Raw genomic sequence first — 16831 nt, 5'->3', positions numbered from 1 at the left:
GACTAACACAAGAAAGGAGAAAAACTTCAAATCGGTCAACTGTCTGATAACACAAGAAAAAAAGCTGACATCAAACAATATTCCAATAGTTCCTTGGCATTGATTCTTTATTTTTATATAGTGGAAAAATAATGATGTATGAAAAATGTCACCTCTTTCTTGAGGTGGGTATGATGAAATTTTATCATAAAATTATCATTATATGTTTAAATAAACAAAAAAAGTTTTAAAAATTCAAAAATCAATATTTTTAAACTTTGATTCGGCTCCCGCACCTACAAAATCACCTTCGAAGGAATTTTTTTTGATATTTCAAGTTTACTATGTTAAATGAAAGAAACTAAAAAAAATTCCAATGAAAAATGTACAACCAATAAAAAGTTACCTAACATTTCGTTTTTGGTGGTAGGGGTGAATTACAATGAAATTTTATAGTAATGTTTAGCCTACGTATTATTAAAAATAAATGAATAGTGGTTCTAAAACCAAAAAAATTTCAATATTTTCCCGAAGTATTTATTTTTTTGGGGTCATTTGTACTACTACTACCGCTATGCCTAGGAAGACTTTTTAAAAAAATCTGTTAAAAAATATGGAATAAATAAAAACAAAGCTTCTTTTACACTTTTGTGGAATGGGAAATTCTGGGACAAAATAAAAAAAAAGTTAGATAAGCATATACGTATTTACTGAGCTTAATATAAAGTGGTATATTAAAGTTTATTTGCAAAATTTTAAGAAAATTGATCCCAAAAACTATCTACCCCACCCCCTGGATATATTGACTCCAAAACTTTACCAAAAAATTGCCCCATATACACGATTCTGTACAAAATTTCATCAAAATATATTTATCAGGTCAAAAGTTATGAAGCCTCAAAAAAGCCAACATACTTGGTCAACCACTCCCCCCACTTTTTTTTAATTTTTTGGTAACCTATGAAACATCAACAAATGCAAAAAATCCCTCATCCCATTTTTGTATTGATTACCATACTTTTTTTCTTGTAGCACAGCTCTAGAGCTATGATGCCAGGAAAGTAAAACGGATTTACTTAAATACGAATTATAAATAAAAAATTGATAAGTGAGAACGTAGATATAAAATGACGGCAAATTAGTTTTTTTGAGTCGTGTCAGTATCGTCTGGCAAACGAAAACTTTGATAAGAGAATACATTTGAAGCTGTAATTTTGTAAATAGAACAGAAAACACGCGCGCGCGCATACATATACACATTCCTACCTAATTAAAACATGTTCCGTTCTAAATTATTTTCGCAAGAAATAGTATAAACATCAAAACACCATCTAAATTTTCAATAAAACTCGAAAAAACCTTACGCCTTGTTTTTGATATGTCCAGTTTTCGAGCTCTGAAACTTCAACAGAACAATAATTCAGTAAAATAGGTAGTTTAATAAATATTAAAATAATAACATCATCGAATTCTTGGACTTTTTCGGAATTATTTCGACTGTGTATAAAAATATATATATATATATTTTATCCATCTCCTGTAACAATACCAAAATCATTTTTCAACTATAATAAACAACTTTTTTTTAACAAAAAACTTAAAAGTCTAATTTTCTATAAAATTAATAATAATAATAATCTTTATTCCACAAAATAAACAGATTATAAATGAAAATAAAATTATTTACAGTTATAAATTAAGCCTAGTAGATATACAACCAAACAATATAAAATAATAAAAGTACACAATTATTACATAATATTGTGGTACTAGGTATCCCCTATAATAATAACTGTATAGTTATTAATCATATTAATAAAAAAAAATCTAAAATCATTTAAATTTTTTTTAGATTCCGATTATTGTCCATATGCTCATTAAATAATAGAAACAAGTAATCTTCTTTCTTTTTTCCTGTTTAAGTAAAAAGAAAGAAGATTGCACGCTTCGGAGGAAGCTCGACAAGGAATTCGACGCCGGAGGGTGCCGGGCCGGTCAGGCCTGCGGCTGAACGCTTAGACGGCCCCCGACCGTGTGGGGGCATCTTCGCGCAATGACGTCGCGGGCACTCCGCATACCGCCATCTGATGGCTGTATACTTCCCCTGTCTTCCCAGAAAGGGAAGGAAAAAAAAGGCTATACACAGAGATGGCCATCTCACTTTCAGATAACAAGAAATGTTATCTGTTTAAAATAGGTTACTGTATTTTATATGTTTTATTAGTAATAACACGTCTGCAAATTACGTAATGCTTATAATTACACGCTTATTTAAAACTTTTAACCCGTAATTTTATAACTTACGCGGCTCTATTCGTCATATCATTACTTAAACCAAAACAATTGATGTAAGAAATTCATACTTCATTTACTTGTATATACCATTTTTTAGCACGATATATTTTTGTCATGCTTGTGTTTTAAAGTACATTGACTAAGAAAACTCTTACTGTAAAATAACACAGCATAAGATAAAATTCATTATTTATACAAAAATAGCTTTAATTAAGCAGAAAAAAAACTGATGTTTTATTATTAAACATTGAAATTAAATGATATCAACTAATTCACTGATATAAATAAACCCTAATCAATAACAAAATGTTATGCAACACTATCATGATATGCGTCTGCGTCCACAAACACAGATTACTAGGTTTAAAACAGCAATCTAACCTCACGGTAGAAGTTGCAATTAATTTACTAGTACCACTGGAACACGACTGTACACAGCAGTAGTTCGTAAATTCACCAAATATAAACTGCGCTTTGCGGACTTGTAATTATTTGTTTCATTATAATAATGAATGAATGTGCATATGTTTAGTAACAATGTTAAAAACAATTAGCTGAGAGGAATGTAAAAGAAAAAAAATAAATAAATGGAAATCATTAAAACTATATTGCATACTAGGTAATTCGAAGCACTTTCTTTTATTTACAACGGTTCTCAACTCTCGATGAATAAGGTGTATGAAAATAAATTATAAACAAATCGGTAAAATCTATTTTTAAATATTTTTCAAATTGAAAATATATTTCTATCTTAAGAGGGCTTAAAATGCTAAATAGATAAATATGTAAATGAAAAAAAAATTATTCAAAATATTATTAAGTAAGAATGAACGGAAATTGCCCAGGAGAGTGGGGAAACCCGATCGGAAATGATAAAGAAAAGGGTAATACTTAAGCGAGATTGTGAATGAGAGAACACAGCCGCTGAATAGAGATAATAAAGACAAATCAACGTCAGAAGAGAAACGATCACGTAGTGTTTCAAGAAAACAAATTAATATATATAAAAAAAGGTTGATAATGGCTATTATATTTAAAGATAAAAACAATAATAATGTTGACAAGAAAATGTTTAATCACTAATTCATTTTACTGTCAAAAAACAATATTAAATTATTTTTTTTAATTTAAAATAAAAAATGATCATTATTACCAAAAAAAATTAATAATAATAATAATAAATAAAAATATATCCGAAAACAGAAATGTAAACATGAATGAATGAATATTTTCTTATTTGATGAAGATTTATTTCAGTTACATGTATTTTTATTTTTAAAAATCTGTAATTAAATTTTTTTATTTTTTAAAATCATAATAATTATGCACCTAGATATTTTTTTTTTTCTTATCACAGAAAACTTATCAATGAAAAGTCTAGTAAGACTTTCCCTAACGAACATTTTTATTATTATTATTATTATTACTGTTTAATTAAATTACTTAAACGAGTAATAATATCTAAACAGGAATTTCACTATAATTAATAATTTTCAGTATTTTATAAGCCAATTATTGTATATTAAAGTTACATACGTCTTTAAGGGATTATATTTATGTTTTAAAGTTCCCTTAGGTTACGTGAGCTTAGGTGGCTAATCAGAGCAGCACTCACATATTATGTTAATCATAATATATAGTTTTATATGACATTGGTTCCTTTTCAGCATCTGTTACAATTAAAAATTTGTACATTTTTCTAATTTTAAATTAAATTTTTATTTTTTTAAATCTGCAGCAGGTGCAAATGAGTTTTATAGTTTTAATAACTCTCTATTGGCATCCTACAATTAGCCTCTATTGGCTAAGTTAATACAATTTATTTATCACGTATATTTGGAAGTTTTATGTCACGTACATTTTTTTCAATTATTAAAACGTTAGGTTTTCTACCATTTTGGAAACTTACAATTGATTTACAAAATCTATATTTATACTTTCTATGTATCTTAGTAAACCTTACATTAGCGTGTTTGAACCAGCTTTACAGCTTACACCAGTGTTTCCCAATCTTTTCCGAGTCGCGGCGCCCTTTTTCAATTAAAATATTTCCATGGGCGCCCAGGTAAGTAACAGATAAAAATAGATAAAACTCGTGTATTTTCATTATTTTTTACTTTATTAACATTAAATTAATAACTATAAATGTCTTTGTTCAATTAATTATGAAGCGTTTACAATATTTTGCGGCGCCCCTGTGAAGAGGCCGCGGGGCCAGTTTGGAAATCGCTGGCTTTCACCGTTATTACGTAATGATTATACAAAATTTTAATTCTAGCGGCCATTTTGAGGTGAACCCGACGCCGATCGCGACCATTCGTATGTTTCTATAATGCTCTACTGATGCTTAATCCGAATCCAATATTAAAATCAAAATCCGAGACAAAAAATGTTCACACAAACATACATATTGAATTCAATAATAAACTGTTCGTTGAAAATAATAACAAATAATAGTAATTTTTAACGGTCACCGCTTTTAAATAGTTGTAAAATAATCACAATAAACCGTAATAACAACTTAAGTTATGATAAAATGTAATTAAAAGAGCTGAAATAATAAAAATATACTTTGGTTTACTGCTCAAAAATGTATTTCTAAAATTTATCCTCCACTTCTTAATGAGCTAACAGTTAAAAAGTATTTGCAATCATGATAATACGTCATTTAGAAAATATATAATAAAATTAATTTTAAGTTTATAGGTTTTTAACAGAAAAATCTATAGAAATCACTTCTAGGGGGGAGGTAGAGGATTATTAGTAACAATTAATAACGCTCTTAAAACTGCTCCCACCTTGATAACGTTCCAGGTACAGGAAAATAAAAAAGAATTTTGGTAGATTGGTTGAGTAAAAAGTCTAAAATAACGTAATTTTTAGACTTTTAACAGTAATTTTTAAAAATGGTGTTTGATTCTCTTAACACGGTGATAAGGGTGAAACATTTTTCACAGCCCTGATAACCCCTAATTTACAACAAAAAAAAAAAATAATAATAATAATACAAAAAATTTCTAATAAATGTATTGCAACAATAAAATTTTTTAAAAGTAATAAAAATCAAACTTAGATGGGAGTTTTACAATGAAAAAAAATTCTATGTTATTTTTAATCGTATTTTTTTATGAGCTAAATAAACGCACAACTATATTTTCCATGAAGTCCAACGCAGTTTGAAATACAACACATCCTTAACTTTTCCCCGTTTTCATCAATTTAAAAAAATAAAAATAAAATAAGATAAATTCCCTTGATACACAATGTACTGCATTAAATTACACGATTGATTTCCGTTTCCGAAATATATAAGCAAACAAATGATCACAAACGTGCTTCAATAAATACGTTTTGGATTCTGTAATCTACATTTTAGTTTCTGAACTCGAAGAACCGCAAAAGTCAAAGATGAAAAAATTAGGGAGAAGTGTCATTAGTTAAAGGTAGCATATCATATATTACAACAATCGAGAAAGTAAATATTTTACTGTATTTACATATTACAGTATTTACAGTAGGTAGGTTTACAGTAGGATAACAATAAATCTTAAGATGAAACATTGTATTATGGATCTGATGAGCAGAATCATTCCAAGGCAAGATATTCCATCAAGAAAAAGTAGAACCCCGATCAAAATTGAAGAGTAAATTTATCCGAAAAGTAACGCAAATTTTATGGGATTTAAATTTTTTAAATAGATTTTTCAATAAATGTTCCCTGAATTAGAAAAAATTACTTATCAAGAAAGCTAATGCCGGGTCACTGGTAAAAATTTCAGAATTTTTAAACAATGAAAGCTTAACATCTTATTAGCGAAGAATATCACTGTTTAAACTAAGTAAAGCTAAAAAAAGTAATGAAGTTTAATTAAAATCGGTTCAGCTGGTAAAGACAGAAAATCAAGAAAAACATTCATTTTTAACGACTAGGCCTACTAGATTAGAATTATATTTTAGCTATTTCTTATTATTTTTATGATAATTAACGTAAACATTTTTTTTTAAATCTGTTTCAGAATGTATGCATGGCGATGGTGGTGGTTTCTGCTAATATTACAGTTAGCAAAAGCGGAAGAAAATCCAACGCATAATCATGATACAGTAAAAGGAAGTAAATATTTTCCAAACATTAAAGAATCTTATCAACAAAAATCACGTCAAAGAAGAAATACGGAATGGTACGAGGACGGAATAATACGACCTGAGAAAGATGAAGATGATGAAGAAGAAGATATCGAAACAGAAGTCCGATTAGCAACGCAAATAGCAAAAAGAAATCCATTTTTATCTAGGTGGGGTAGACACAGACTGTCAGATTTGTTACATTTCAAAAGAAAACCGGCATTTTCTAGTTGGGGAGGAAAACGAGGTCCGGCGTTTTCAAGTTGGGGAGGTAAACGGAGCGAAAAACCTGAATATTACAAACAAAAAAATCTTATTAGCTTTAACGATTCGACAACCGATTTATCGGTTACAAACGAAAACAATAATTTACTAAATCCTACGACAAATGAATTTGAAAACGATTTAGAGAATCCAGTAAATAGCGATAAAAATAAATTTTTACAAAATAAATATGCGGATCAACTTACAGGAATAGACTACGAAAGACTAGAATCACTGTTTGACACAGACAGAGAAAATCGCAAACAAGGAACGACAAATTCTGAAAGTAATAACATATATAGTGTAAGTAAATCCTTTTTAAATAATGGAATTAATGACAGCGACCTTCTTAGTGATATTCTGTTTGCTTCGAATCCATCTACGTGGGATCAGAGCCATTTCTATGATTTTAAAACAGATAACAACGCAGATGATGACCTAGCAAATGAAAACTTGGACGATATTGATAATGACAATGTCAACACGGATTTTATCTCAGAAAAAAGAGGTTCCTCGTTATTTAATGGTTGGAGTGGTAAACGAATGCCTGCTTTTAACAGCTGGGGCGGTAAAAGAGCTCCTGCATTTAACAGTTGGGGAGGAAAACGAGCACCAGCGTTTAATAGTTGGGGTGGGAAACGGGCTCCGGCATTTAACAGTTGGGGAGGAAAACGAGCGCCGGCATTTAACAGCTGGGGTGGAAAACGAGCACCAGCGTTTAATAGTTGGGGTGGGAAACGAGCACCGGCATTCAACAGCTGGGGTGGAAAACGAGCACCGGCATTCAACAGCTGGGGTGGAAAACGAGCACCGGCATTTAACAGTTGGGGTGGAAAACGCTCTCCAGCCTCAGCATTTAACAGTCGCGAAGGTAAAAGATTACCAGCCTTTCACAGTTGGGGAGGGAAACGAGCTCCTGCATTTAATAGCTGGGGTGGTAAACGAGTCCCTGCCTTTAACAGTTGGGGCGGGAAGCGAGCACCCGGATTCAACAGTTGGGGAGGAAAGAAAAATGTATATTTAGACAATGAAGATGAAATAAATGGTTTTGAGTTTAAAAATCAGAGAGTAAAACGAGCGACTGCATTTAACAGTTGGGGAGGAAAACGAGATTATGAATACAATGCCCTGAATGGAAAACGAACTCCGGCATTCAACAGTTGGGGAGGAAAACGAGCACCAGCTTTTAACAGCTGGGGGGGAAAACGAGCACCAGCTTTTAACAGCTGGGGAGGAAAACGTGATGGAGAATTCGTTCAATGGGATGAAAAACGAGCTCCAGCATTCAATAGCTGGGGTGGAAAGAGAGCTCCGGCTTTTAACAGTTGGGGAGGAAAACGAAGTGACACGTTCAACAACTGGGAAGAAAAAAGGGCTCCGGCATTCAATAGTTGGGGAGGAAAACGTGACACTGAGTTTAACTTTATGGATGGAAAACGAACTTCTGCTTTTAACAGCTGGGGTGGGAAACGAGTTCCTGCTTTTAATAGCTGGGGAGGAAAACGAGCACCTGCTTTTAATAGCTGGGGAGGAAAACGAGCACCTGCTTTTAATAGTTGGGGCGGCAAAAGAAGTGATAACTACAACAGCATAGAAGATAAAAGAGCTGCTGCATTTAGTAGCTGGGGTGGAAAAAGAGCACCGGCATTCAACAGCTGGGGAGGTAAGAGAGGTGAAGACCAGAACTTGGAAGGTAAAAGGGCTACTGCATTTAACAGCTGGGGTGGTAAACGAGCACTGGCCTTTAACAGCTGGGGAGGAAAGCGAGACAATGACGACAATTTATATGAAAAAAGAGCAGCTGCGTTCAGTAGCTGGGGTGGCAAAAGAGCACCTGCCTTCAACAGCTGGGGTGGTAAGAGAGATAAGATTTACGATAGTTCAGATGGCAAGAGGGCAACAGCATTTAATAGCTGGGGTGGTAAAAGATTACCAGCATTTCATAGCTGGGGAGGTAAAAGATCAGAACATTTGAATAATGAATCACAAAACAATGATGAGATTAATTTTTTAGAATTAAGTCTTAAAGAGACTCCTTCAGAATTAAACTATTTTCCAGGCAATTATAATGAAGAAAGAATTTTGCCAATAAGTATTCCTGAATTTCCATTTGAAACTTTGGATTTTTCCACAGGTGATCAAACAGGAGATAAATTAACAAAAGAAAACGATAAGGATGAACTTTTGGCCCCGCATGCTTTCAAAAACAAATACTTTGAATTAGATCACAACAATAACAGTGATAACCAAAATAAACCTCAAGTAAAAACAAATAATCAAAACATTATTTTATCAAAAAGGGATGGAGAAGGAAAACGAAATCCGGTATTTTTTAGTTGGGGAGGAAAAAGAAGCAGCACACCTCAACAATTAAATTTTTATGAGAAAGATAACATAAAAAAAAGAGATTTGGGTGAAGAATTAGAACATGATGACATAGACAATACTCCAGATAATGAAGTAAATAATTTAATACTTGAAAAAAGAAATACAAATAGAAGAAACACCGAAACAAAATATTTACCTCAATATATGAAATCAGGATATGATGAAAACCACAATTCAAATTTTTTAAGCTGGGAAGATACAGATGCTGAAAATTATCCAAACAATGAAAAAATGTTTAATTTCAGAAAAAAAAGAAATATAGGAATTAATAAAGAAGAATCAATCCCTTATGAATCAAACAGTATAACAGATTACTATAATGATGAAAACAATGAGATCGAAAGAAATAATGATGACTCTATAACAGAAAAAATTTACCCTGACATACCGAGCGGAACAATCATGTGTTGTATTAAACGAGTACAATACGGTGACAGAAATTTATTCATGCAAATGCTTCTTAGAACAAAAAGTTTTAGGGATTTATCATGGCCAACAATTAGACCGATCAGAAGAGGAGCAGATTTTTATCCATGGGGTGGTAAACGATCATCATTATAACAATTTAATCGAATAAAATGCATATAAATATAAAAAATTGTAAATAAAAAAAAATAATGTGCTTAAATTAAATGGCAAATAAAAAGGCTAATCTCGTTATCAACAAATGAACAAAATAAATATCTGAATATTTTAAATCATTACAACAAAGAATAATATAATTAATTCATTTGAATTAATAAAAAAATAAATAAACATCTAACAATAAAAAAGTAATTAAAAAAACTTCTATTACCTTTTAGTTTAAATAAAGCATTGTAAAACAAAAATATTTGAATGTATATTTTATTTTACATTAACCTATGTTGAATTTCTTTTTTGTATTATAAGATGTCTCAAAAAAAATGAAAGTGTATTTTAATATGCCTAGCAAGACAAAATATATTTATATATTAATTAAAAACAAAAATTGTATTGACTTGTAATATAATAAATCTAATTATTTATTTATAAAGAAATATATTTTGATTCATGCTACACCTAATGCTACAAAAATAAAATTATTTATTAAAAGAAAGATAACATTTGTAATCATTATAAAAAAAACATGCAAATACATATAAATATAATAAATTTTAAATAACAATATAATAATTACTTGTTAAATCTATTAGATTAACGCGTAAAACTAACATCAGACCAGTAAATTGTAACTCTCGCAATCTAATGTTTCCTTACTGTCTGAGAATATCTTAAAGAGTTAATTTCCTGGAAATCCTACCAGGTTGGTCTAATGGTGAACTTGTCATTGCAAATCAGCTGATTTCAAAGTTGAGAGTTCTACAGTTCAAATCCTAGTAAAGGTAGTTATTTTTATATGGATTTGAATACTAGACTGTGGATACTGGTGTTCTTTGGTGGTTGGGTTTCAATTAACCACTCATTTCTGGAATGGTCAACCTGACACTATACAAGACTACACTTCATTTACATTCAAACATATCATCTCATTCATCCTCTGAAGTAATACCTTATGGTGGTTCCGAAGGCTAAAAAGTAAAAGAAAAGAAATATCCTGGAAATTTAAGTTTGCAAAATGAGAATAAAATGCCAATGACTGAAGCAATGTTTAATAGATCTGTTGCTATTTAGATAGATAAATGAAATTAGATAATGCTGGGTAAAGTTTCATTGAAGTTATTGGAATTTATTACACTTTAATGACCACAACAGTTAATGCCACACAAAAATAAATTAAAGTTGTTAAACCTATTAACAATTAGTTATGTTGTATTTTGTACTGTTCAATTTCTATTTGTATTCCAATGCCACTAAATTATGATTATTCAACCCCATACAATTAGGGTAAATCTAAGAGATACGATAAATTCAGCCTTAAAAGTGATACTTTCAATCTGTTCACTATAAGAAGTGGTTGTAAAATAAAAATCATTATTCTCGGAGGAAGTAAGTATTGATTAGTGTAGCTTGTACCTCATGTAAATCACAGAATTATAAAATATGTGGTGAAAAACAACAAATTAATACACCTCTTAGTTAAGCTAAAATTATTTTTAAAAAAATATAAATAAGTGTTTCTAAAACGGTGGGCTGGCTGTACTTTTTCGGATTCTACTTGCAAAACTAAAGAAAAAATGTTCTTAGGAAAAATGACAATTTCTCCTTCATTCTCCCGCTGTCCGCTATTTTATTATTTTTATGTAAAAATTTATATCTCAAGTTTGGATAAATGAATCACATTAATATTTGGAAAGCATCTTGGTAATAAAGTTTTAAAATTAGCAAAAAATCAGGACTTAAATACATTTTCAAATTGCAAAATGGTGGCCATGTTTATACTTTTCAATCCGTTATATCTCCATAAATATAAGTTTTATCAAAATGTATGTTATTTGTTAAAATATTAATCCTTTTATTTTAAAAAAATTACATTTTATTTTTTAAAATCAGTTGACAAATAGCCAAGTTACGGCAGAAAATTGATGTGATTTTGTGTCTTGTTTTCATGTCCTTCACTTTACGTTCAATTTAATTAAATATTAATTGTTTTTATTTACTGTTAATTCTATTAAAGTAAATTACTATCAAATTAAGTAATAATTTTTTCACAATAATAGACCTAGTAATTAAAAAAATAAAACAATAATTAAATATTTTTAATTATACATAATTAAAAAATAATAATTTATTTAATTAAAATTAAATAAGATTAACTGTGATAATCTTATGTTAATTGTTGTAGAACATTAGGTGCACTTTTTTTTTAAATAAACAATTAACAATTGTTAAAAGTTATAAGAGATGTTCAAAGTGTCAACCATTAAAGATTACAAAATTCAACAGTATTTTTCTGAGAGATTGTCTTCTGTTAAAAAATTCCGGGAGTATTCCTAATTTCTTGAAATCCATTTTGGATCCTTTGTTGAAGATCCTCAATGTTGAGTATGGAGTTGAATAAACTATATACTTCAAATGACCTCACAGGAAGAAGTCAAGAGGGTTTAAGTCAGGTGATCGGCAGGCCAGGGCACTGGGCACTCCGCGACCTATCCAATTTTTCATGGAAAATTTCATGCAGGAAATCTGATACCAACTGACTGAAGTGTGCTGGAGCTCCATCGTGGTGAAACCACGTATTTCCTCTTAATTGTACAGGTACATCTTCCAAAAAAATGTGGAAGATTTTCAGTCAAATGAGAAACATAATTTTCTCCATTTAAATGATTTGGTAGAATGACAGGACCCAAAAGATATTCATTAAAAATAACTGCCCATATGTTCAGGGAAAATCTTTGTTGATGGCTTCTTTGGAAGGTACCATGAGGATTCTTGTTACTCCAGATTCGCTGGTTGTGTTAGTTTTGAACACCATTCCTGTTGAAAGAAGCTTCATTTTTATATTGTTAACATGAACAGCAGTAATAGTTGCTGTGTAAAGTTATTCAAAAGTGAAAAATTAACATCAATTGTTTTATTATTATTTAATATTAAATTTTATTATGAGAAAATTGTTGTTTAATTTAATACTAATTTACAATACCAGAATTAATAATTAATCGAATTGAACATAAACTGAAGAACATGAAAACAAACACAAAATTACATCAATCTTCGGTCATAACTCGGCTATTTGTTAACCGATTTAAAATAAAATGTCACCTTGTTCAAAATAAAAGGCTTAATATTATACAGGGTCATTCACGGGAACCGGATGTTTTTAAAATAATCATAAAAAATTGAATATTAACTTTAAAAAGTTTTATTGGTACTAAAACACTTGTTAAATCAAAGCATTTGTTACTTACTCATGAACGAAAAATTATGTCCGGCAAGTGATGTCCATTTTGGGCAATACATTGTTGTAGCCTTTCACGGTAACTGGCCTCAATTCTTTGCAGCATGGGGCTACATCAATCTGGGTGACGTGTTGACGAATTGCGATCTTTAGGTCCTCCAATGTACGCGGTTTATTGCCGTACACACGCGATTTCAGAAACCCCCACAGAAAAAATCACAACTACTCAAGTCGGGGGACCGAGGGGGTCAAGGAATGTCGCCGAATCTGGAAACGATCCGTCCCGGAAACAAGTTACGGAGAACAGCCATCGTTGCCATCGCTGTGTGCGCTGTAGCTCCATCCTGCTGGAATAACACATTTTGAAAATCGATTCCCCGGTTTCGTAACTCAGGGATGAAAAACGTATTCAACATAGCAATGTAACGATCAGCTGTTACAATTACGTCATTTCATTCGTTACAGCAGCATCATTTTCTTCAAAAAAATGTGGTCCAATAACACCAACCTTTCCTATTGCACACCAAACAGTTAACCTTTGGGTTATGAAGTGGTCTCTCGTGAAGCTGATGTGGGTTTCTTTCTGCCCAATACCGGCAAGTCTGTTTGTTGACGAAGCCAATCAGATGAAAATGGGCTTCGTCACTCATTAACAATAACTAATTTTCATTTTCTTCAAAAACGGTAAGCATTTGTCGACAAAATTGTAATCGCTGCGTGAAATCTTGCTCGTTTAACTGCTGCACGACGGCTATCTTGTAAGGATGGAAATGTAGTTCTGTGTGCAGAATTCGTCTTACCGTACTTGTGCTCATTTGAAGCGCTGCTGAATGCCTCTGAATAGAGCGGCGTGGGCTTCTGACAATGGCTCCCCTTTATCGTTCGATGTTCTACGGAGTGCTAGCAGTTCATCGGGGACCCGGTGGTTTTTTCTTCAATATTGAACCACTTCTTCGAAGGTTGTTTACCCATCGTAATATTGTGTTACGAGAAGGGACACTTGCATTACGATGGATATTAAACTGACGGCGGAAATCTCGCTGAACAGCAGTTACGGATTCGTCATTTCGCACAAAACTGTCATACGCGTACAGGCGTTGGTCTAGCGTCCACTGTTCCATCTCAACGACTAAAATGTAAATGCTATGAACAAAGGAAACGTCAGACACCAGCCACGTGCCCCTCCCACCACGAACGCCCGAGTAAAACCCACTTCAAAAACATCCGGTTCCCGTGAATGACCCTGTAGCAAACATTCACTTTGATAAAACTTGTATTTATGGAGATATAATGAATTGAAAAATAAACATGGCCGCCATTTTGTAATTTGCAAAGGTATTTAAGTCCTGATTTTTTGTTAATTTTAAAATTTTATTATGAAGACGCTTACCAAATATTAATGTGATTCCTTTATCTGAACTGAGATATAAATTTTTATATAAAAACAACAAACTGATTGATAAGGGATAAATTGAAATTGCCAGAAATTGCCATTTTTCCTAAGGATATTTTTTGTTTAATTTTACAAGTAGAATCCAAAAAAGTATAGCCAGCCCACCATTTTAGAAACATCCTGATTTACATCATTGATGTAAATGATGAAAACTTAGTTTCAATTGGAAGAAACTGTTCCGGTCATTATTGTTTGTCTGCAGTTTTGCATGAAAGAAAATGCAACAGCTGATCTAGTGCCCATGGTACGTATCCAAGAAAGAATGACTGTAGTATAGACATGAATAAACTACAAGCTGCTCAAGCAAGAGTATTTATTGGTCCAATACTATTTCATAATTTTTCTGATAGAATTCTATATGATTTTTCACCTAAAATAAAAACAGGCCACAAGAGACATAATTTACAATTTAAATAATATGTGTAGTCATTTTTAACTTACTTTTTTATTATATTTTAAGTTAAATTTTCCAAGCATGGCACTGTTAGTATATAAGATTAGTTATAAAAATAAAATGAAAATCAACCTTACCAACAATCTGTTTGTGTTTTCCATTTTTTTATTGTTGAATTACTTCACTATAGAAGCTTATGTGTGGGAATATGAATATGGAAATTTATAGTGTATGAAAAAATCCATGTCTGACTGGGATTTGAACTCAGAATCTCCGGATGAAAGGCCAAGATGCTACCACTGCACTATGTATATCAGATTTGTCAAACTTAATACAGTTGCCATATAATGGCTTTGTAACACCCCATGCCAAGAAGAAGCATAGCAGCTGCTTCATTAACGAAGAGGTGACCACCAACAAATTTGTCTAATGACATTGTGATCCATAATTTGGTTACACAAAAAGTATAACAGTGGATATTTCCTATTTGCCTATGCAATTTTAAGATCAATTCCCATTAAATTTGTGAAGTAATTGCTGAAGTAAGGTAAACCTTAGCATCGTCATCTTAGTCCTGTCCACTCTTTAATTAAAATATCGCTAAAACAGAATTACTATAAAACATCTATATGTTATTTATTTACTTGGATATAAATCATGATATAAATTTACTCTTTATACACAAATCTCTCTCTCTCTCTGTGTGTGTGTGATTTTAAATAGTAGGCTAAATATTATAAATACAATGAACTGATATATTTGTGAAGAGAAGTGCTTGAGTATAAAATTGTAGGAGAATATTTAAAGCCTTTACTAAATTTAGAATTAAAATAGAATAGAAAAAGTAGAGAACTACTTAAGAATTGAAAGAAGATACCACTGATAATTTACTAGATTGACACAATGAGAACACTGTAATTCTTATATAAAACCAAGAGCGCTTTCCCTTATACGGGAAAAGACTTCAATCATTTCTAACTCTTCAGTTGCTTTGTTTAAAAAAAAATATGAATAAAACAAAAATTTAACCTTCTTTAAAAATTGCATTATATCATGTTATTTATATCATATTAGGTTACTGCAAAAGAAGGTGATACAATACGAAGAAGAAACAATACGAAGCAGCTGCTTAAAATTAAATTAAATTAGCAGTCACTTTTGTTATTTGAAATTTTTTTTCTCATAATAATGTACTAATTCAGAAGAAGGTATATATTTATATACAATTATTTTTAAGAAAAACTAGAAAATAAGTTATCTGTATGTACATATGAGTATATATATATACTACGAAGATTAGAAGGCCTGATTTCTCCCAATTAGCAATCCCACCTTGAATTTGGGGTTGCTGAATTCCAACCCCCTCACTTCATACCCACAGGCATGAAACATAGCTCCTCAAATAGGTTTGTAGTTACAGCCAACTGTAGTAAACCAAATACCACGGATGTAGCGATTATAAACGTCCCAATACCCTTTGAATGGGTTCAGTTGACATACAGATAGCACCCACACACATCATGGATAAGAAAAATGGGTTGGTAATGAGTAACAATTCACACATAAAGGAATTAAAAAAGTCACACTCATTTACAATAGTACTACAAGGACCTTCTCAGGGAAGATATATTTATTCCATGTATATAATGAATGACTCACGAGATCAGTTATTTTTAACAAAGATGGAACAAGATGATCAAAAACTTTGAGCTAACATTTCAAATATATGCTGAAACAAACTGTTTTCTTAAAAACAAAAATTAACCAAAATGGCAACCATGTGGCTCAGGCTTTCTTAGTAAAACTGCAGCCTATCCTCAGACTTGTGGGAAGTATACAACATAACTGTAAGCTGTTAAACCAAAACCCCACTAAAGAATGTATATTTTTCCTCCTCTCATAATATGAAAACAATAAAAATTTACAACTAATCAAAAAACATACTGCATTAAATTAATATAAATGAAAATTCCAATAACAGCCCACAAAGTTTAAAAACAGAACAAGAAAAAGGTTTCAGAATAAAGTAAAACAAACTTTCGTACAAAACCCTTTTCCAAAACATAACAAAATGCTCCAGGAATACAAAAAATAAACAGCACAAAGTTATATAATGGAC

At 31.2% G+C, this 16831-nt stretch overlaps 2 protein-coding genes across 9 annotated transcripts in view; one reads left to right on the top strand and one right to left on the bottom strand.

Annotated features, from left to right (window-relative positions):
• The window catches only part of LOC142324970 (uncharacterized), a 256615-nt gene extending 246763 nt beyond the window's left edge, over nt 1-9852 (top strand). Inside the window, exon 2 of the mRNA XM_075366148.1 lies at nt 6291-9852. Within this exon, the coding sequence (XP_075222263.1) occupies nt 6292-9609 (3318 nt within the window). The 5' untranslated portion in view covers nt 6291 and the 3' untranslated portion in view covers nt 9610-9852. The remainder of the gene's footprint in view (nt 1-6290) is intronic.
• LOC142324971 (COMM domain-containing protein 4) overlaps nt 1-16831 on the bottom strand; it is a 454946-nt gene that overhangs the window by 421335 nt on the left and 16780 nt on the right. The gene's annotated exons all lie outside the window — the stretch shown is intronic.

This window comes from Lycorma delicatula, chromosome 5 (assembly GCF_047948215.1).
Source record: "Lycorma delicatula isolate Av1 chromosome 5, ASM4794821v1, whole genome shotgun sequence".
NCBI lineage: Eukaryota > Metazoa > Arthropoda > Insecta > Hemiptera > Fulgoridae > Lycorma > Lycorma delicatula.
This window is presented reverse-complemented; position numbering and strand designations above follow the sequence as displayed.